The sequence below is a fragment of the Seriola aureovittata genome, chromosome 10 (assembly GCF_021018895.1).
Source record: "Seriola aureovittata isolate HTS-2021-v1 ecotype China chromosome 10, ASM2101889v1, whole genome shotgun sequence".
Classification (NCBI taxonomy): domain Eukaryota; kingdom Metazoa; phylum Chordata; class Actinopteri; order Carangiformes; family Carangidae; genus Seriola; species Seriola aureovittata.
This window is the reverse complement of record NC_079373.1, coordinates 16284122-16307500: the sequence shown is the minus strand read 5'-3', so window position 1 is coordinate 16307500 and position 23379 is coordinate 16284122. Positions and strand designations below refer to the sequence as shown.

The 23379-nt window shown below is 43.6% G+C and overlaps 1 protein-coding gene across 5 annotated transcripts in view; it reads left to right on the top strand.

Annotated features, from left to right (window-relative positions):
* The first annotated feature begins 9174 nt into the window (after window positions 1-9174).
* Window positions 9175-23379, top strand: part of LOC130176579 (genetic suppressor element 1-like) — a 37693-nt gene continuing 23488 nt past the window's right edge. Inside the window, exon 1 of one of the 5 annotated variants that reach the window (XM_056387738.1) lies at window positions 9175-9914. In XM_056387738.1, the coding sequence (XP_056243713.1) occupies window positions 9878-9914 (37 nt within the window). In that variant the 5' untranslated portion in view covers window positions 9175-9877. Of the gene's footprint in view, window positions 9915-22836; window positions 22975-23379 lie in introns of those variants that run through there. The other 4 variants (XM_056387740.1, XM_056387743.1, XM_056387742.1 and 1 more) reach the window with 4 other exon arrangements.

The following is a 23379-nucleotide window of genomic DNA, read 5'->3' as shown; positions in this document are numbered from 1 at the left end:
AGATAAAATAACATTGTACTTATCAAAGTAACAGCTGAGATCCAGAAGTATAGTGACATTGCTACAACGAAGACCAATGGTGCAAGAAATTAACAGATATATAGTCAAACATATTGTAAACAAGCCAACGGTTTTGACAGAAGGTGGAAAAAAAAGCAGGTGAATGGAAAAGAGATCTGGATAATGTGGGCTCTAATAACACTAAGCTGAGGATGGTCATATCTGTGGAAGAAAAAATAGCTGAGATATTTTGCACAGGAAATGACAAAGAACAACACAGTGACATAAAGAAAGAGAATAATACGACAGGTTCTCTAGAGCTGGCGAGGAATATAATTTCCCCTGGAGTCAACATTACACAGGATACTACAGAGAGGCGGTTGAGGGGAGTAGGAAACAAAAGAAAAGAGCGACATTTTCAGACGACAAGACAGTGGATTCTGCTGAGAAAACAATAATGGTCAGAAAAATGAGTAGCATCTTGCCTTTTTCTTGACCTTCAACCATTAATTTAAAAAAAAAAAAAAGCAACCTTTTTTCTTATTTTTAGCCATTGCGCCATGTTCCTATATCTCAACAGTCAGCTCGGTGAGCACAGTGTTATTATTACCAATAGTTATAATGGCCAACTTCGAAAAATAAGATCCGAGTTTAATTCACCACAAGTATCACTTAAAACATGTGTGTGTTAGTTCAGTACCTACAGCTGGGGTCAGTGTTTCCCAGCATGCTCTGGATCAACGTACTGTATGCCAGTGGGATGGAGCGCTTCATTAACCACTTCTTCCTGTAGCGCGCCGCAGCTCAGTAACATGCTGCCACCATACAAACATACAGCAAAATGGGCTTGAAGACAGGCAGTGACACATATGCAAATACACGCACAAACACACACTCAGTCATCATGGCTCCTTTTCCTCTCCTCCCTCAGCGTGTTGCTCAGCTTGTGAACTCTCAGTTACAACACAGAGCCTTGTTTTTTTATGCTGCATAAATTGATGTGTTCCTGTAAAAAAAATGTTTTCCCCAATGCATCTTTGCTCTACTGTGTATTTCACCAACACTGCACCGTTGTTGCTGCTGTTGTAGTGTGCTTTATATGTGCTAAGCCCCCCCCCCCCCCTTTCCTCATTTGCTTCCCTCCGGGGCTGATGTGATTTAAGGCTGTGCTTGAAGAATGAAGACTGGGCTGTTATCTGCCTGTTATTGATGCGAGCCGTAACTCTCACTGTCCACACTCCATAGGCAGACGGAAAGAGAGACAGAGGACTGCTGCTCTAGATAGATGGGTGGATGGAAGAAAAGAAACAGTGGAAAGATAACGGCGGCAGATTGATGGCTTTCCCTGTAAGGTTCAGACTTCAGACTGTGTTTGTTTTTCACAGTCATGTAAAAACAACAGTGTGCATGTTATAAAAATGTAGAGATTTGAGTTCTCCTACTATTTCCCCCCCACCCTGCAGCTCTCCCCTCTCTTTTTCTTCCACCCTCCCTCCTCTTTCCTTCCTATTTCCTCTGCTTTCACCCCCCCCCCCCCCCGGTACTACTCTCCCCTCTTTCCATCTGTACATTATGTAGATGTCAATAATTTAGCACAAGATTCAAGAATTCAGTGCTTAACAACAAGTTACGATCTTCGCTATAAAAGCCATAAAATATGCATTTGTGAATAAAATATGATTCTGTCTCTTTCAAAGCAGCTGAAACCTGTCAGGATTGCCATTTGTTTTCTGACAGTATCGCAGTGAAGTGACAGTTCAAAAGCGGGGGTTTGTCTTTATCTTGGCAGGTTTTCAATCTTTGCTCTATTTCTGCACACCGCAGAGCATTATTTTGTATCCATTGTTTTGTAGACCGTCTTTCATCTCCAGGGCTTTGTTGTTTTCTCACTCTCTTGCCGTCTCTCGCTCTCTCCCCCTCTTACATCGTGACTTCTTCTCTTTTTTTCCCTTCTCTTTTACAGTTTCATCTTGTATGGTACAGTAACAGTAGCACTGGGCTCGAAGCTCATAAACAGCTAACACATCCCACTCTAACTGCCCCTCCAATCACCTGCCTCATAAAAATCACCCAGCTCTAAACACACTGGCACTTCCCTCTCCTGCTTCCTATTTCTCCTGCCATCCTCCCCTCCCTCTGCCTTTCCACCCCTTTCCTCCCTCCTTCTGCTCACACCTCCCTCCTCCTCCCCCTTTACCCCCACAGGCCTGGAGATCGTTTCTTTGTTCCTGACATCTGTTTTGTTGGGTGATTAATTGAGATGAGCATGTGGGGTGAAGGCCTGTAGAGGGGGAGCTCAGACCCCCCAGGTAATGTGCATGTGTGTGTGTGGACGTGTGTTAAGGTGTGAGAGCATGCGACTGAGTGTGTGTACTTGTGTGTGTGTGTGTCTGTGTGTGTGTGTGTTGGCAGCGGAGCTACAATAATCCTTGATTTGGGTAGTTAGTGCAGACTGCCAGGATTTCCCTCAAGAGCCATGCAATATGAAACATTTGAAAATCTGTTATCTTGATAAAATGTTTTAAAACTGCTTGGCTTCAACAGAAAATCTCCTCTGTCTTTTCTCAGTGTTTTAAATCAGCAGTGTAAGATGTTAAGTGTCAACTGACTGACAAGTGACAACACACCAGTATGCCAGATATCCCAGAAGGCAGAGCTGTGATTTGCAGGAAATCATGATACAATATAACCACCAGTATGCATCACTCTAACACATCTGTCTAAGATTTACAGTAAATGAGATGTAGACCTATGCTGATAAACAGAAATAATTACAAATGACTAATCTGTCTGTAAACACACTGGAGATGGACACACAGTATCTTCACAATGATAATTTAAAAAAGAAATAAAAGACACCAAAATATATATAAAGATGACGCACGTCTTGACACACATTTCAGGTTTTGTTATCAACCCTAATCAGTACAACACATGGCTGGTTACACACCGTGTTTACTTCTATCTTCTTTAAAATATTAATAGGAATACATTACCACAATGGTGATAGCCTATTATTTAAAGCAATTATGAACAACACCAATAGTAATGGAAGCCCAAAGCCCAGCTATTATATCATCTCTCACATTGTAGGTCAACATAGATGAAGAGCTTACACACACACAAACACACACACATAACCACTTGTTATGACGAGGGCTTCAACGGAGTGGGGTGTTTCTCAATTAATCAATAAGTGGATGGTCAGAAAGCAAACAAAAAAATGCTCAGAACCCAAAGATTTTCACGTCACTATCACATAAAGTAGAAAAAAGCATCAAATAGTCACATTTGAGAAGCTGGAACCAGGAAATGTTTGGCATTTTTTCTTCAAAGTGGTTGCTGATTAATTTTTTCGGGAGATCAAGTAATTGCTTCAGCTGTAGTAATTATATGACTGAAGTTCTGTACTTTTATTTGGTGAAGAAGGCCATACAGGATAAAGTTCAAAGCTCTGGAAAAAAGCCAGTGAGTGAACTTTGAGTTTAAAATGTTTTATCACTGTAATAATAATAGTACCTCATAATGAAACTTCTAACTTAAATATCTTTATGAGTAATGCAAAACATATTCCTCTATTCATTTTCCCATTAGTTAGGAGTGTGACCACAAAGTATCAAACGTGAAATTCATCAGTGACAAATACTGTACGTTTAGCAACAAGCGCATGTTGCTCCTTCCAAATTAGACATCAGTATGGCCTGTTCCCCTTGCTCTTCTTGTGCCTCTTTTGTCCGCTCGCTTCCTCCTGATGCTCTTCAGAAGAATTAGATCTGAGAGAAAGATGTGTTACAGAAGTGGTGTCCTTTTTAAGAAAATACATTTTGTGTACAAGAAACCAGAAGGAAAGATTTAAAGCTCAGTCGTGTCTGAGGTAATGATTTATGATCCTTTGAGGTCAGAAAGCATCAGAAGGGACAGAAGCAGGTTTAGAGGTCATAGAGCCAGGTCAGAGGTCAGAGGTCATCTTAGTGGTCAGGCCAGGGCAGGGAAATGTGCTGAGAGAAGTTCAAAACTCTCCTGGGGAGCTCTGCTGATGTGATCCTGCCTGTGAGAGGGAATGTTTCCCGGGGGAGCGTAATCAAAGTGGCACCGCGGATGGTGGCATGGAGAGGGTGGGACCTGACTGACCCACTAGAGTTGTAGGGCGGAGGAGGAGATACATACAGAGATAATCACTAGATATTACCATCTGGGCAGACAGAGCGGGGCCAAACAAAGGCAACACATATCTGTCCTACACACACACACACACACACACACACACACACACACACACACACACACACACACACACACCAATGACCAATGTCACAGCAGCAGGCTAATTTCCCACTCAAGTGTGCTGTTATACTTGCAAATGGACAGATGGACTAGATAGATAGATAGATAGATAGATAGATAGATAGAACATCGTTAAGTTGTATAATCTTGAGAACGTATGTCCAGTCAGTCTCTATTGCCTTGATTTTGTCCATTCCTTTTTTAATCTGTCTCTTGAGAGTTATGTTATGGAAGTCCAATGCTAAATCATCAGAGAAGCATATCTTTAGTGTCTCAGTAAGGTGTTGGGCCACCACGAGCCGCTTTAGGTGTTCAACTGGACTGAGATCTGGTGACGGCGAAGGCCATAGCATAGGATTCACATCATTTCTCATATTCATAAGACCATTCAGTGATCACTCATGCCCTGTGGGGATGCATTCATCTTCACTGATTTATTCAGATTTCTGTCTTTTCTTTTAAGATAGATAGATAGATAGATAGACAAGCTGGTGCACATGACATATCTATATGTATATAAACACCAATAGAAACACAACACACACACACACACACACACACACAGTCACAAGACCGAATGTCACAGCAGCAGGCTAATTTCCCACTCAGTATGTGTGTCGCTGTGCTCTGCTCATACTTGCAAATGGACAGGGGCAGATGGACAGGGGAAAGAGAGAGAGAGACAGAGAGAGAGAGAGAGAGGGAGCGTTTGGAGGTGGAGAAGTACAGTGAAGCCCTGTGGCTCAGGCCCATTAACAGTCGTGATTTATGCGGCTCTGCATGCTGTGGTGGGCCAACATCGGCCTGGTCTGCGCGTGTGTGTGTGCTGATTCAGGGCTTCGGTCGGCCACACTCTGATAATACACATCTATGTGAGCATGCATGAATGGCGTGTTTAGGATAGCTTCGTGGCCAGACAGGCACCAGACAGCCTGAGTCCAGAGTTTAGCTTGAGGACTGAGAGGAGATTTTTTTTTTGGGGGGGTACTTCCTTCCCATTTCATGCTCATTTGCCTGCACACATATGGAGCCTGACAGCATCACTCGTATGCCAGCACTCACCACATAGTCAAAGACACACAGACCAAGCTGGTCTAAATCTCCCAAACCTCAATAAGCTTGCAGTTTAGGGTGTTATTACTGAACGTCTGAGGCTGTGTCATAAGTTTGGCTTAGAGGAGACAATTCTGTGATGGTGCTGCCTTCTGGATCATTTTAAAGTGTTTCTATAACAGACTAATATAACAGGGGTGTGGATTCGGTTTCATGTCCCAGAAATTCTTACTTATTTTTCTCTCTCTCTCTCTCTCTCTCTCTCTCTCTTGGGGTCACAGTGAACCCGTCAGTGTCCAATTAAATCCCGGATGGTGTGGAAGACACCCAGAAGCTGATGAAGAGGGGGAGAGGAGGAATGATGAGAAGGATCGGTTGAAAGAGGCGTCCTCGGGTTTCTCAATACAATATGTGCATAATGACTTCTGCTGACAATTAACTTTGATGCAAGCCCAAACCCCTCCACCCTTCACCCTCCACCCTCCAAATCCCACCATCCATCCCCTCATCTCCCCACCACTTTATCTTCGGGTCTACACATCCTTGATTCACCGCCTTTTAATCTTTTCGTTCCCCTCTGCGATGATGCCCGTCCTCTGTCGTCTCTTTAAATCTCTTTTCTGAAACTGCCCGAGTGACTTCAGGAATGACAAATATATTTACCGTTCCTCTCGTCATGTACACACACACACACACACATACACATGGATGGCACCCCCACATCCCACCCCCTTCCTATGTGAGTGGATACAGAGTGACTGGGTAATGAGGCTCACTCACTTGGGGTCATGACCCCACTGGGGCTGAGATGGGGAGGAAGGAGGACTGGGGTGGAGTGGGGGGGTGGGGGGTGGTAGAGAAAACAAGAGGGGAAGGAAGAGTAGGAATAACAGCAAGATGGAGGAGGGCTCTCTCTCTCTCTCTCTCTCTCTCTCTCTTTTTTTCCCTCATTTCTCTCTCTTTATTTGTCATCTTCTCTGTGTTCCTTGTCAGCAGTTAGAGCGCTGCACAGACACAGGGGAGAGAAGGGGGAAGTAGCAGAGAGAGAAAATGTTTAAGTGCTGATGGCAGCCCCTGGTTGCTGCTGGGACCAGGGTGTCAGCTCTTATTCTGCCACAGCATGCATCTGACAGGCAAATGATAGAGAAAGAGGCAGGGAGGAGAAGAAAAGAGAGGAGGAGGGAGGTGGGGTGGGGGTAGGGGGGATGGGATGGGGTGGGGTGGGGTGGGGGTTGCTTCTTCCAGTGTCTTTTTTGAAGACAGAGCAAGAGCTCCAATAAGGAAACGGGAGGTGCTGTGGGAAGGTTGGAGCTGTTGTTTTACACTGACCACATCACTAAACCCTCTCCCTCCTCCACCCCCCTCCATCACTGTTTGCTGATAGATTGAGTTATACTGCTCCCTCGGTGACAGGCATTCCCTCACGTTTCCACGGCAATAAGGTCAGAGGTGGACGCTCGTTATTGGCTGTTGTCTGTAATCATCACAGATCATGCTGTGTGTTTGTTGCCCCTCCTCCTCCTCCTCCTCCTCTCTCAACCTTGCTGACCCTGCTCCGAGCAGCAGAGCGTGACCCTCGGAGGCCAAAGGGTCTCGACTGTCTCGACCCGGAGGTCAGGGGTGTTTACAGAGTGTTGGCGTTTGTGTTTATATGTGTAAAATGGAGTGTGCGTGTAGCATCTTGGGCTGATAATACAGGAAAGGAGATGAATAAGAGTTACATCTGTTTCAGAACCAGTCGCAAGAAACTGACAACAAAACAAAACAAAACAAAACAGAAAGCATAATTTTCTGACAACTATCCTCTCCCATATCACACACACACACACACACACACACACACACACACACACACACACACACACACACACACACACACACACATGCGCGCCAATACTCCCCTCGTTCCCTTATCAACCACACACCCCACATCTCCATCCTCTTTGCTGTTTCCTCACTATTCTTTATCTCCTCTCCCCAGTCTGCCCCCACTGTCAGTTTGTGGTTGGCTGATGTTTCACAACTGGTCTCACAGCTGTTGATCAGTGTGTGTGTGTGTGTGTGTGTGTGTGTGTGTGTGTGTGTGTGTCTGTGCATGTACATGAGTCAGGGTCTGCCTGTTGGCTTGCATGGCTAATGCGCGTCCTTGTGTTTGTGAAAGTAAGTGTCTATATGTGTCTGTGTGCATGTGTGCATTGTATTGTATACAGTGTATCCTACAGCAATCTCTCTTCATTGATTCAGCGGTGACGGACGGGGTTATAGATAGCTTTTTGAGAACCTCACGATCAATCTTATCACCAGCAAAGCTTCCTCCTCACAGCTCACAGAGGAAAGAGGTAAAAAAAAAAGGAGGAGAAGGAAGATAAAAAAAAATGAAGAAGAGAAGGAAACCAGAAATAGAGAGGAAATGGGGAGAGGGGTGAGATAACTGAGACAGGAAAATATATCATTAATTTTAATAAAATGCCTGTGTCCATCTACATTCTTATACTTGTGTATGAGTGATGAAGCAGACACTGTGTAAGCTATGTGGTTGCACGCACCACATGTGCGTGAGAGAGGAAGTGACAGAGAGAAATGAAGGATACTGTGCAGAGATGGAGACAGTGATAGACGGCCCAGGTTCCTCCAGGCTGCCTTGGACACACAGACTGAAACCAAAAGCGGCACAAAGCCGGCCCAAAGCGGCACCATTGACATCATACCACCAACGAGCAGAACACCACAGAACCACCTCAAATAACTGCTCCTAATGGCAGATCATTCCCCTGTGATGCAGCTCGGTTTGATGCTGTGTGTGTGGGCTGTGGTGTCTAGCTCTAACGTGGCTGTGATAGAACTAGGTCTCAGTGACAGTAGACGGGACGTTAGCTCGCCAAGAGTGGACAGTAATTGATGGAAAGCCCGGCTAACGTGATGTGTCAGACATATGAGGCCTGTCTAATCAATGGGAGCATGTGACCGGTTTTGGGGCAGTGTGTGTGCGCGCATTTGTGTGTGTGAATGATACAGTTATGCTGGTCACATCATGGTATGCACCAGCGTGTCTGAGATCCAAAGCAGCAGACTGTGTTTTTTTTTTTTCTTTTTTTTTTTTTTGAGGACTCGAGGCTGAAAAAGAGGAGAGGAGGAAAGAGAGGAGAGGAAAAGGAGATCTGAATGAAGCAGATGCTTAAGGGCAGGTTTCAACCCTCCCTCCCTCCCTCCCTCCCTGCTCTAAACACACACACACACACACACACACACACACACACACACACACACACACACACACACACACACACACACATACATACACACACACATACATACACACACACACACACACACACACACACACACACACACACACACACACACACACACACACACACACACTTCTTCCTCTCCTTCACTCTCTCTCCCATGATGAATCAGCTGTCACTCAGGCACCAGTCCAATCTACTGATAATGAGAACTGCATCAACACCCTCTCTCCTCTCTTCCTCCCTCTTTCTCTTTCTCTCAGCCTCTTTTTACTCTATCTCTCTCACACACACACGCACACACACACACACACACACACACACACACAGACAAATCATCCTTCCTCCTCTCTTCATATTTCACACACACACACAGGCACGTGTGCGCGCCACACTCTCATAAACTCATTCATCTCTCCCTCACTCATCCGTCTTATGATTCTCCTCCCCTCTTTTTTCTTCCTCCCACCCTCCCTCTTTTCTCTCCATGCTTCCCTCCCTCCTCCCTCCTCCTCTCTCCTCCTCCTCCTCGTCCTCCTCCTCCTCCTCCTCCTCTGTGCACGCTGAGCTGAGCAGTCAGTGGTGGGACTGAGGCAAAGGAGGGAGGATAAAGCAAGAATAGAGACAGAAAAGAGAACAGAGGCAGAGAAAAACAGATCATTATACAGCAAACGAGCAAGAGGCCGCTGAATGAATAACAAGGAAGGGATTACAAAGCGCAGGACTAAAATAAGGAGAGGACGCCAGCTGAAGACTCTACTCTCTCTCCTCTCTTTCTCTCACTCCACACTCTCTATCCTTCCTGTCACCCTCCCAACTCTCTCAGAGGCTCTCCCTCCCTGACGATCTCCTCAGTAAGAGATGGCATGAGCACACTTTCACCCATCCTCAGCTGGTGGAGTATTTTCCCCCCTCTCTGTCACTCTTTCTGTGTCTCTCTCTTTCTTCCTCCTCCTCCTCCTTCTCTTCTTTTCTGGGTTTCTCCGATCCATCCACCTGTCTTTTTTCTCTGTACGGGTTCAGTCCAGAGGGTGAAGAGGAGGGGAGGGAGGTAGACAGACAGCTGACCTCTCGCCTCCTCCCTCCTCGCACCCGTGGGGCCCAGAGAGAGAGAGAGAGAGAGAGAGAGGGAGAGAGAGAGCGAGCCGGAGGAGGGAGCTGTCTGATGACTTACACCAACAACGAGCTCCTTAACCTGGCTGACCACAGCCCGATCCCCCTGCCCACCCCCTCCCTGCTTCCTGTAACCCAGACTCTTCTTCTCTGAGACAGTGGAGGAGTGATCCAGGACCATGTTTGGATTAAAGACTCCACACTTCTACCTCCCAGGTAGGACCATTTTTATTTGGTAATTAATTTTTTTATGTGGACAGGTCTGTGCTGGTATTCCTTCCTTCTGTCAAACTGTATCAAACTGTATCAAACTGTACGCTGGACACATGGCTGCAGAGTGAATTTCCTTTTCATTCAATCATTCTTTCAAGGCAGAATTAATGACTTGAGAGATTACACATGCTTATTATATTGATCCAAAGATTCGCTGCATGCCTTTAGTTGTGTGTTTTCTTTTTGCCAGTTTTCTGAAGGTTATATCTACAATGTGGATATTTTCTATAATGTTGACCACAGCGTCTGTGTACGCACCTGGATTTTCTATTGTTTTACTTGTTTTCTAGCAAAACAATAATTAATTGCTTGTTTATTTTAAAATGTATTAATTAATGCAGTGGACAAAAACGACAGAACACAATTAGAATGAATGGAACTGAACTGAAACGATTAGCTGTTCCAATTAAAATGAATAGGTAAATCTTTTCATAATCAATTATTTAAGTAATTTTTGGGAAAAATGTAAAAACTATCATGAAATATTTTATCTCAATACATGAACTTAAGCATTTTTTTAAACAGTTTTCTGACATTTTGTACCAAATAATTAATTGATAATAAAGAACATAATTGACAGTTTAATAAATAATTTTTCTTTAAAGTTAGACGCAGCCTTAAAATGAAATAACTGTAGGATGACATGATAAATGTCTGTAACAGCTGCATGTTTGATTGTAACTCTGTGGTTTATCTTTCCTTTGCTGTGGGGCTTTTGCTGCTTCCAGTTAGCTAAACAGCATGAATGTCTATTGTCTGCAGTTGTGCGATATGCTCGAGAGTGCGGCCGGTGTCATTGTGGAGACAGGTGTGAGGTTACCTGAGAAAGGTGCTTAAACATGCCTGATGGCTGGATGACAGAACGACGCTGAAAAGAGAAAGGAGGAGGGGGGAGGAGGACGGTCGGTGAAAAGGCAGTGTGAGGAAGAGAGTTAGGAGGAAAGGGAAGGTGTGTAAATGTTGATGTAAAAAGTAAAGGAAACTATAGGATTAGTAATGTTTGAAACACAACAGCTTGCTTGAAGGCACACCTTCACAACGTGTCTTTCCCCTGACCCCTAACCCTGATCTCCAACCTTTTAGTTGTTTGGGCCAGACTGTGGTCAATGATTAAAAACCCTGCTGTGGCAAACGGTGAAAAGAGAGCGAGAGCGAGAGACGGGGTGAGAGGCAGGGAGGGGGGGAGTAGGGGGGGTTGATGGAGGGAATTAGAGGGCGGAGGGCAGATTAAACAATGTTCTTTGCCTTGTGAATCTTTCATGCTGGTTTTTGAATTATACATCTGCTTTCATAAATGATTGAATGAGAGTGATTATGTGGTGCCATGTCATTGTTTGTATATCTCTCTGTGTGTTTGTGCGTGTGTGCGTCTGTGTGTGTGTGTGTGTGTGTGTGTGTTCTCTATCTATGTGTGCATGTCAACGAGAGAGGAAGAAGAAAATCTCTTCAGGAAGCAACAACCCCCCCCCCCCTTCTCATCCCTCCCTCCTCTCCACTCTCGCTTTCATCTTCTTTTTTTCAGATTCCTGGGTCTCGCCTAATGTCTGTGTAGTGTGTGCACTTTTGAGCGTCTGTGTCTGCGTGCGTGACGGTGTGCGTGTGTGTTTGTGTGTGTGAACTTGACTGTGTTATTGTGCATGTGTGTAAATGGTTTCTTGTTATTGCTGGCACCTTTATGTTTATATATGTGTGTGTGTGTGTGTGTGTGTGTGTGTGTGCGCGTGTGTGTGTGTGTGTGTGCACCTGTCTGAGCTGTGTGCATTTATATGGGTATGTTTTCATGTGTGTGTGTTTGTCTGTGCATGTGTGCATGTGTGCATGTGTGCGTGTGTGTGTTCGTGTGTGTGTGTGTGTGTGTGTGTGTGTGTGTGTGCTCTCATCATTCACACACTGGAAGATGCCCCAGCCCCCCTCCTGGTCCTAACTGCCGTTGCTGTGGAGACTGTCAGCCACACACTTGCTCCTCAATGATCATTTGACAATGTAGGGGGTGAGGGGTAAAGAAGGATCTCTGTGTGTGTGTGTGTGTGTGTCTGTGCAGTGTGGAGCGATTACTGTGTGATTAGTCAGGGTAGGAGTGGAGCAGAGTAAGGATGAGAGAGGAATGGAGATTAGAAGCAACAATAGAAAATCAGGTTAATGATACATGAAAATCTTTCATAAAACCATAAACTGGAGGAGAAAAAAAGTGTGAGATAGAAGACATGACAGTGAGAGAGAGGATGTGCGTGTGTGTGTGTGTGTGTGTGTGTGTGTGTGTGTGTGTGTGTGTGTGTGTGTGTGTGCGCGCTACATTCACACATTGTTACCCAGAGCATACCATGACCTTAACATTGTATCATAAGGAAAAGAAAATGGCATTTTGCTTTCTCCCACTCCCTAGACCCCCTGGTGATATGTGCCACACACATTACTGCAGTTTACAGTTTTCCGTCAGTCGATCACAATCCAAATGTCTTTCCAAAAACTGTTTTTAAAAAAAAAAAAAAAAAAAAAATCAAATTACATTCCCAGCAGAAGGAGCATCGAGGTTTCTGGGAGTTTGCAAATCATGGAATAAACAAAACCATCTTTTATCATATTTAAAGGATAAGGTTGGTGATATTCTATATTCTCCTTATTGTCAACAAATCCCATGAAAAGACCACAACCAACAGTGTGTTAGTCTCTCAATACGTTTCAGTTTCTTTACTCTCTCTATGGTTCTCAGGCTTAAACCCATTTGTTACATCTGAAAATGTAAGTCTATATAAAAACGATTCACACATATAAATGAACTATTCTGTAGATTTGACCTCATAATGAAGGAAGGGATATGTTATTCACTAAAACAGTGTGGCTTACTGATGTGTAACAATGCAGCTCTCTGGCACAGAGGAATAAGCTACCTCAGGCTTTGGCTACACAGACAATACTTGTAACAGTTCATTTTTGGTTTTGGTCTTTTTATGGGATTTGTTGACAATGAAAAAAAATAAAGAACATCACCAGATTTATCCTTCAACATTACTTGCAGTAGCCCTGTGGGCTGAAATAATTAATCTCCAGTTCTTACAGTATCACCAGGTCAAACCTAGCTGAAATGTCTCCATGAAAAATGGACACACACTCTGTGACATTTGTGTTTCATTTGTCCATGTATTCATTCACTCACGTGCACACACACACACATTCTCCGTGGCGAGTCGATAGGGTGAGAAAGCCAGGTTGTTGACGTGTGTATTAGCCTGCCATATTTATTGGCTGCTGTGGTATTTTCGGGGGTTGGGTAGCTCTGTTCGACTTGACCTCTGCATTGATTTCCATGATACGTGTTAGAGCTACAAGGACACTGTGGCTTGTGATTTATGGCAGATGTCACGTGAATGCACACACGCACACACACACACAGTACAACACACACACACTTCTCACTCAGCCTCAGGCTCCTGTACTGTCAGTGTGGCATTTGATAACTTCACTCCAAATATTTTTCATGCATTACGCAGCAGCAGCAGCAGCAGCAGCAGCAGCAGCAGCTCTGCACACAAATAAATACTTATTTAATGTTTGTGAATGTTGTGGTAGCGAGTGAAACTGTCCTTCATCCAGAGTGCTACTGAAGTGCCACTGAGCAAAATGGAGGACGACAAAATACGAGTTCAGAACAGCAGAAAATAATTGATTTAAACAAAAAAAAATCAAAACATAGCTCAAGTTCATTGCAAACTTACTTCGAACTGTGTTTAAATATTGATGATATCCAGCATGGCTAGTTGTTTTGTGGTACAGACAGACTAAAACTGGTCCTGAGAGCCTGTAATGATAGATTGAGGATGCCTTGGTGGTGGATCAGTATCCCTTAATTTGACTCTCATGCCTCCCAATGCTTTCTCCTTTTTTTATGCTTCCCTCTCATTTCTTTCCTCCTTGTTTTTCATTTTACCTTGGTTAAGATGTTAGGTGGGCTGTGTGCTGTAAGTGAGACCAGAATTCTATCTCTGCTTTCGAGTCTTTATTTTAAGTGGGACACAAGACGTTGTGTGTAACTAAAATATATACATATGTTTATGTTTTAGTGGGTGGAGAAGCTGCTGGCACGCACACACGTGAGGGTGTTTTGGCTACATTTCTATTCTGTATGTATGTGTGTGAGAGTCTTTGTGCATTCATGTAGGAGGCTGAGATGGGTGCTGCCTCAAAGGAAGCTGCTGTCAGGCTCTCCTTTGCTGTTAATTGTGTGTGTATACGTGTGTGTGTGTGTGTGTGTGTGTGTGTGTGTGTGTGTGTGTCTGTGTGTGTGTCTCTATCTTTGTGTGCAAGTGTGTGTGCGTGTTTGTGCTCACTAGCGTGTGCTGATGAAAACAGGGTCGCAGAGCTCCACCTCAAGGGCACTGTTATTAATGAGATGAATAAAAGACCATGACAACGGCTTGATAACACAGAGGAGATAAAAACCACACACAATTACAAACACACAAACATCATATGGGAACCCGGCGATTTTCTCTTGCCAAGAAAAAAAAAAACAAGAATAAAAGTGCAAAAACAACCATAATCTATTTTTTATGTTTTCTATCCCCCAGAGACGGTGAAAATAAACCCAGAGAAAGGGTGTAAAAGAAATGAATGAATAAAACAACGTATTTGGTAATGTCTCAACCAGAAAACAAACAAGTGAGCAAGGAAGCAAGCCATCCTAATTGGTCAAAGAGCTGGTGTCACTAATGAGCTCTTAATTAACAGAGGACTCACTTAAAGCACATGTAGACACAGCAACAGCAACACACACACACACACACACACACACACACACACACACACACACACACACACACACACACACACACACACACACACACACACACACACACACACACACAGGAAAACATGTCTGCTCTGTGATGTTTACATTCATTTAGAGCAAGCAGAAAGCTTTGATGTGAGATCTAACATGCAAGCATACAATCACACAGAGAACACACACGCGCACACACACACACACACACACACACACACACACACACACAGGCAGAGGCGTGCACATGCAGTCTGCCATGCTCACTGAGCTGAGGAGATTGGGATAAATGCCAACAGATTTTGACCCGAGGTGATAACGACAACTCCTGGTAGCTCAGTCACACACAAACACACATGCGCGCACATAGACATGACATGCACATGCTCAAAACGCACACATACACCAACGCGCAGGGTAAAACTGTAATAAGCAGCTCGGTGTATGATAACGAGCAGATGGCAGGAGGATTAGCCAAATGAAAATACAGCAGCTAAAATTTGCCAGCATTAATATCTTTTACAGGGAGGTGGACTCCTTAACAAGCACACATACACACACAGGCAAACACATATACATCTACAGGACTGAGTGAAACAGAGAGAGAAAGAGAGAGAAAGAGGGAGAGAAAGGGAGAGTAGTCAAATACTGAGTCCTCTGCCCCTGCTGGTCCTGCACCATCTGCATGTTCATGAACCATGTCAAAACATAATTGATTGAATGTGTCAGAGTGTATGTGTGTTTGTGTGTGGGAGGGGCCTCTACTCTGGGCAAGAGAGCTGGTTAGCAGCAGTTGGATGGCAGTTACTATCAGACAGGGCATGTATGCTTTATAATGCAGATGTTTGTTTGCACATGCCTCGCTTGTGAGGTGCCACAGTGCTCCAGCCGAGAGGGATATGGTCCTCTCACGCACTCTCTCACTCTTCACTGAAGAGCCTGTTGATTACCCATGGGCACGGCTCTGTGTGCCACCTGGCCGCACCATGTTAGCAGGTTCTCAGTGAACTTTCACATTTGACTACACACACACACACACACACACACACACACACACACACACACACACACACATTTTTCGTAAAACAAGCAGGCACCGCAAATATAGCTTACTTCTTGTGGTATGTAGACATACCACAAACCAATCAGATATTTTCCAATATCTACTGACTTTTTAAAATATTCGCTCTGGAGATCTCTACTTTGCTGTTGGTGCTTGTAAAACTCTAGAGAAACAATACTCTAGTCACTCTGAATGATCCACTGACCTCACTTTGTCAATGATTTTGCAAAAAATTAAGTTTTAATCTGTACCAAGTTATACCAGTGCAATAATTATCAGGTATGTATCTATGCATCCTTTCTTTGATGTTCATCCTATTGGTGCAATTCTAAAATACTGAGACGAGATTTATTGTGGGAAGTATAGATACTTCTAGCTATCTATTAACCCACCCTATGCATAGACCAGATTTGGGAGAAAGCAGTTTTAGTGAAAACCACTAAAAGTGAGTTCTTATTATCCAGAGTAATCATAACAATGTTTCTGGAAAGACAAACTGCTTGCGCAAGCTGACCCTTAAATTCAGATAAATTCAATTTGGGATTCATTCAAACTTTCTGTAATGCAGATCGCAGCGTGCAGCTTATGAAGGGACGTATGCAGACAGGCTGCTATTTGACATTTAGACTTTTTGTTGAAAGAAAGTGGCACAAAGAAAAACATAAAATATGATTAACAAATCAGGAAAATGTCAAATATGTCCCACATGCTATTGCACACATATGTACCTTCTGACACACACATCAACAGTGCACATACACACACACACACACACACACAAAAACATACACACACAAACACACACACACGGTTACAGGGCACGTGTTTGCTCATGTGTGATCTCTCACCACCTTGTTCTGCCTCTGACTGTATTTGCATAATCTGCATAATGATGCTGGCTTTAATTGCCCACGCCCAGGTAAGGGATCATGTGGTTAAGTGGGAGATCATAATTATGTAAATAATTGGCCTGACCACAGCAAGCTGCTACTCTCTGCCACCCATCTGGAGGGAGAGGAGGACGAGGAACATTATGAAAGAGTGACAGAGAGAGAGAGAGAGAGGACAGAGATGGAGGAGAGGAAGAGGTGAGAAAATGAGGTGAAAGAGAAGGATAAGAGGGGAGGAGTAAGAGAAAAAGGAAAGACAGAGGGATGAAGGAATGAGGACAGTTTGAGAGGAAGGTGGAGGAAAGAACATATGGTGAGAGTGATGGCTGAGAGGATGAGGAGGAGGAGAATTAGAAAGAAAGAGGAAATGTAAAGAGCAAAAAGCATGAAAGAGAGCTATGTGTGATTGTCTGCATGTTTAATCTGCTGAAGAGTTCACCCACAAGTTCCTGATCTCTTCCGTTTTCATGTAATGCTTGATTTAGTTTCCTCTTTTAAGTTCGTCCCCATGAGACAGCTCTATCTTCAGCTATAGAAAAACCCAAACACACACTTCAAAATGAAGAAAGGACCTGCCGCATATCAAATAGTCAGCTCTAGACAAAATTTAAAAGACAAGTCTAGCGATATTCTTTATTTCTTGATTGTCCACAAATACCATGAAAAGAAAAACCAACAATAATTTGATCCTATGGTATTGCCTTTGTAGCCAAGGCCTGTATGTGTCTTATTCCTTTGTGCCGTACAGCTGCAAGTGGACATACATTTTGCACATGCACGCTTCACTGGGCTCACGTCTCCATCAGGAACACAGATCACAGATATGATAGAGAGGAGTTCAGTCATATGATTACAAGCTTCACATACATTATTATGTAGGGAAACAGAATTAGCTACACATTGCACACATGTGAAATAGCCGTAAATTTCAAAAAGATCACATTACACATGTAATTCAGGAAACAGCCTTTTGCAGCCTTATGCTAAAATCATTTAAATACACCCCCCCGCCCCCATTAACACTCAATAATGACAAAGCAAAAATTCTGTTTTTTGCTTATTCACATCACATTGTCAATAACATTGACATAAGTATTCAGACACTTTAATATGACACTTGAAAGTTAGCTCAGGTGCCTCCCATTCCTCTTCATCATCTCTGAGATGTTTCGTCACCTTGATAGGAGCACACCTGTGGTCAATTCAATTTATTGGACATGATTTGGAAAGGCACGCACCTGTCTGTATCAGATCTCACAGCTGACAATGCATATCAGAGCAAAAACCAAACAATGAGGAGGAAGGAAATGCCTGCAGAGCTCAGACACAGGACTGCGTCGAGGCACTGATCTGAGGAAGGCTACAAAAAGATTGCTCCATTGAAGGTTCACAAGAGGACAGTGTCCTCCATTACTTATAAAAGGAAGAAGTCTGAACAACCAGGACTCTTCTGAGAGCTGGTTGCTCAGCCAAAATGAGTAATCGCGGAAGAAGGGCCTTGGTAAGACCAAGAACCACTCTGGTCACTCTGGCTGAGCTCCAGAGATCATGTGTGGAGACGACAGAAACTTCCAGAAGGACAACCATCACTGCAGCACTCCACTGCTCTAGGCTTTATTGCAGAGAGGCCAGATAAAGCCTATCCTTAGTGAAAGTAAAAAAAAAAATCAAACAGCAAACGCACTCACAGACTGTGAGAAACAAGATTCTCTGGTTTGATGAAACCAAGATGGAACTGTTTTGCCTCAATTCTAAGCATCTTGTCTGGAGGAAACCAGTCACTGCTTGTCACCTGGAAAATGGCTGTTCACTGACAGTCCCCATCCAACCTGACAGAGCCTGAGAGGATCTGCAGAGAAGAACAGCAGAAGATCCTCCAAATTAAAGCTTGTGGTGTCACACACAGAGTCGAGGCTGTAATCACTGGCAAAGGTGCTTCAACTAAGTACTGAGTAAAACGTCTAAGTGCTTATGTCAATGCAATATTTCAGTTTTTCCATTTAAATAAATCTGTAAAAATGTCTAAAATTCAGTTTTTATTTTGTCATTATAGCATATTGAATGTAGACTGATGAGGAAAAACAATACATTTGAATGATTTTAGCATAAGGCTGCAACATAACAAAATATGAAAAAAATGAAGGGGTCTCAAAACTTTGTGAATGCACTGTAATACATATCTGATCTCATCCAAACACTACACATATAAACCATATTAGGTTTAAAAGAAAACAAATAAATAAGGATAAAGTAACAACATAAAAAAAGATCTAAAGATCCAAAAATGTACATTTCAAAAAACTTAACATAGAATTTCATAAATTGAGCACACTCCATCTGCTGATGAAGATCATGTCATATGAGCAAAAGCTCCAGTAGAGCTACTGAATGGATTTTGAGCTATAGGTTTTTTGATCAGCTGCTGTTTCCAAGATAAAATCTTCAAAATATTACATTTACACAAAGACAAATGAGCGAACTACATATGATCAGCATCAGTATTAATATTTGCATTATTAGAATTGTGAGAACCTTACATTGACAACATTCATTCTTAATTCTTATTCTTAAAAATACCTCACCAATAACCTTAAATTCCACCCCCAGTCTTAACTCCCCAAAATGCCCCCTGTAAAGACACCAGATCCTGTTAAATGTCTTTATTCTGGAAGATTATGGAAGTATAGTGGTACAGAAACACACACATGTGCACACACGCAAGTACACGTACATACACACACGCCTGCCACTGTATCCGCTGCACAGATGGTAAAGGCAGCAGCCCCTTTACACAGACAAAGGGAAGGTAATTCTCTCTGCAGGACGTGAACAGAGCTGGAGCTGGAAAGGAGCAGCACACATCAACACTCCCCTCCCTGTTTCCTCGTCTCAGCCTCCGGCCAACAAACAACACAGGAGTAAACTGACAATGTGAGCGCTTGTGTTTGTGTGCATGGAATACGTGTGTGTGTGTGTGCACGCTGCTGAAATAGGCTTGAGGAGGAGAGACAGGAAAAATAAGAGAAGAGGAGAGAGAGGGAGAAAATGAGAGAGAGATAAAATGAAAAAGAGAGGGAGAGTGCAGAGAGGGAGGAGGTAATAAACAGGATTAGTGCTTATCTTTACAGCACTGTGTGTTTGTGTGTGTGTGTGTGTGTGTGTGTGTGTGTGTGTGTGTGTGTGTGTGTTTGTGTGTGCATGCGTGCGTGCGTGTGTGTGTGTGTGTGTGCATGCGTGTGTACGTGATGTGTGTGTGTTTTGCCTGAGGACAGAGTGACTGACTCCAGCATTACCTTTGCCAATGTGTCTCCATCCCCAGGTAGGCCTATCTCCTCTCTCTGGACTCCCTCTGCTTTATGTGTGCTTGTACACAATGTACTTTATGTGTGTGCAAGTGTGAGTGTATGTGTGTGCGTGTACTTGCACTCACCTATATAGTTACTCTGGCTATGGTCTGTGCACTTTGAGGGTGTGTGTACAAGTGAGAGTAAATACATATGCACTCAGTGTGTGTGTGTTTAGTGGTACAGTAGTGAATCTGTTCTGCTTTGTGTGTGTGTGTGTGTGTGTGTTTCTGCACACTGTTTTGCATGGTGATTGTGAGCACACAACTGTACAGTATGTGTGTGTGTGCAGCTGCCTGAGGATAAAGAGTGTACTCACCTCCTTGTTGCCTTTGCAGTTTGTCTGAATTGCCAATATTGCTACAGAGTGTGTGTATCTACATGTACGTCTGTGTATGTCTGTGTGTGTTTGTGTAAATGCTCAGAAAGTGGGTGCAGTTGCCATTATAATACTTGTCCAGCCACGTAGCACCATTGTTTGTGACAGTGTTTCTGTTTGTAATCTCCTACCTGACCAGAGCTAACAGGCTGCTACAGCGTCTCACTTTCACTGGATGGGGAAGGAGGAATACATTTAAATAATCAGGGGTTTGGGTTCATGGCTGATATTATGCCTCGCTGCTTTTGTAAATGAGCATCTGTGTGTGTGTGTGTGTGTGTGTGTGTGTGTTTATGTGCGAGCAAGCGCATCTGTTTTCAAAGACATCTGTGGATGTCTTGGTGGATTGTTCTTGTAGCAGTTTCCCCAGCTCTATACTCTTCTACACTAGATAAGATGAATAGACAGAGAGCAAGAAAGAGAGCATGAGACGGAGACAAACCATGCATGTGCTTGTGCGTTTGTGCATATAAATGTGTGTATGCTTGGGTGTGTGATGGATAGAGGGCTTTATGAGAGAGGAATAGGCTAATGACCAGGTCTCCAGAGGCAGTAAGATTCCTGGAGCTATTACTGCCGGAGTTCATAATGGCCTCTGTGCTTGGCCTCTTTTACACGCTACTTAATGGGGGATCCAACAGTCCACTGCCAAGTATAACCCACCCAGAGAATACACACCGCTGTGCACTTTGACCCCAACACTGTGCACAAACACACAAAAACACACAGAGCAGCACATGTTCAATCAGAAGCTTCTTTCATACACCTGCAGTTGTACACACACCAGCTCATGTGTACATTTGTCTCTCCCTCTCTCTCTCTTTCTCTCACTCACACACACACACACACACACACACACACACACACACACACACACACACACACACACACACACACACACACACACACACATGCTATACAACCTGTATAGGTCACAAAGGATGGAGGTGAGACACCCACTTCAGAGAAAACTGAGAGTGTCTGCCTGCAGCACACAGCCAAACCATAAATCATGTCAGGCTACACACACACACACACACACACACACACACACACACAAACACACACACACACACACAGAATTGTTGTTCGCTCCCCCTCTTTTCTCTTGTGTAGGTTTGAGTACAAGAGAGAGGGATTTGGGGATTATAGAGGAGCCTCACTTTTTTCTTTTCTTCTTCGTTGCTTCCTTCAGTACTTGTTGTTTCCATAGAGAGAAAAGTAGGGAAGTAGGGGGCCACTAATCTGTGTGTGTGTGTGTGTGTGCGTGTGTGCGTGTGTGTGTGTGTGTGTGTGCATGAATGTACAAATGTGTGTCTATTAGGGTGTATGCATACCAGTTTGTGTTTATGCATGCTTGTGTGTGTGTTTCTTTCATCACTGAATGGATCTCAGGGAAAGACTTGAAGGAGACAGTCTATTCATTGAGGAAAACATCAACGCTGTTTGGTGTTACTGTGCGTCTGGCATCTTAGAAATGGAGGAGTAGAAGAGGGAGGAGAGGCAGGAGAGGGGGAGACATAAAAAGTGAGCGGGAAGAGGAGGATGGACAAGGTAGAAATCTGCACTCGGATGCGCAAATCAATGCAAAACAGCTGTTAAATAGCTGCAAAGTGGAGCAGCTGCTTGGGAGATGAGGAGAGAGGGATCGGGAGATGAAGGGATGTATGATCAAGAAACAGACAGGGAGACAGAGAGAGAGAGAGAGAGAGCGAGAGAGAGGGGGGCCCAGGGGAGATACTGAAATATTAGACTAAATGAAGCAGGCTGAGTGAGCTTATAGCACATGATGAGAGATGAATATTAATAAACATGTTTGTTACTTGAAACTCCATACAGTATGTTTGTGACTCCAGTAAATATCATAAATATCATGAATTAATTATGAGTATTTTCACCTTACGTAACTCGTAACTCGCTATTATTTGAAGTAGAATGTCAGATAAACACTCAAGATCTGATCAGAAATTATATAAATAGTAAATGCATTAAAAGTAAAACATACATGTTATGGATGTGGTTCTTTAACAACCAAATTTAAAGGATCCTCATCTAAAAGATTTTTTCTCAGTTCTACTGTTCTACTTATAGCAGTATTACTGTTATTATTAATAAGAGTTAAAGTGGCCTGTGTATTTATACAGTGTGAGTGTACAGTGAAGCAGCAGGAGGAGCTGACTGGAACAGATCTGATTGTCTCCAGTGGACAGTAAACATGTCCAGGCTTTGAGGTATCAGCAGTCTGGGGCCACATCTTCCTTCTCTCCATCCCTCAATCTCTCCAGGGAGCATCAGTGGAGCAGGTGCTCGCCCTCCTCCTCCTCCCCTCCCCTCCCCTCCTCCTCTGATACCCCGCCTCTCTCTCTCTCTCTCTCTCTCTCTCTCTCTCTCCCTGAGGACAGTTAACGTGTTGTCCTTCTCCCTTCCACATCTGCTATCAGGGGGTGGGGGGGATCACACAGTAGTCAGTATCGCTGCCCACAGACCGGCTGCTATTCATCTTCATAAGGATGCGCAAAAATTGTGGATTCTCTTTTCTTTGGTGAGGCGGTAAGTTTTCTGTTTTCTGATACAAAATGTCTCTACTGCTACTGTACTACCGCCTTTAAAGTTTACATGGGTTTGAAATTATCACTGAATTATTATCGTCTGTGCTCCTGAGCGGTGACTTTACCTTTGACCCCATGGTTTCCATTTTTAAAAACATACGGTATTTTGTCCATGTGAGGGCTTTACTTTGTCCGTAGTTTTCAACAGTGACTCGCCTGATATGTTGTTCTTCTGTGTTATGGCTGCGATAGTTTTAGATAGTTATATTTCTGGACATCTGGTCTACCTCAAACCGACTGTAAGAAGTAAGAGGAGGAAGTAAAATTATATTTTTAATCGAGACTATTTTTAGATAAACTGCAGATGACTCATTGTGCCGTGTGTGATTCAATCAGTCGATAATAT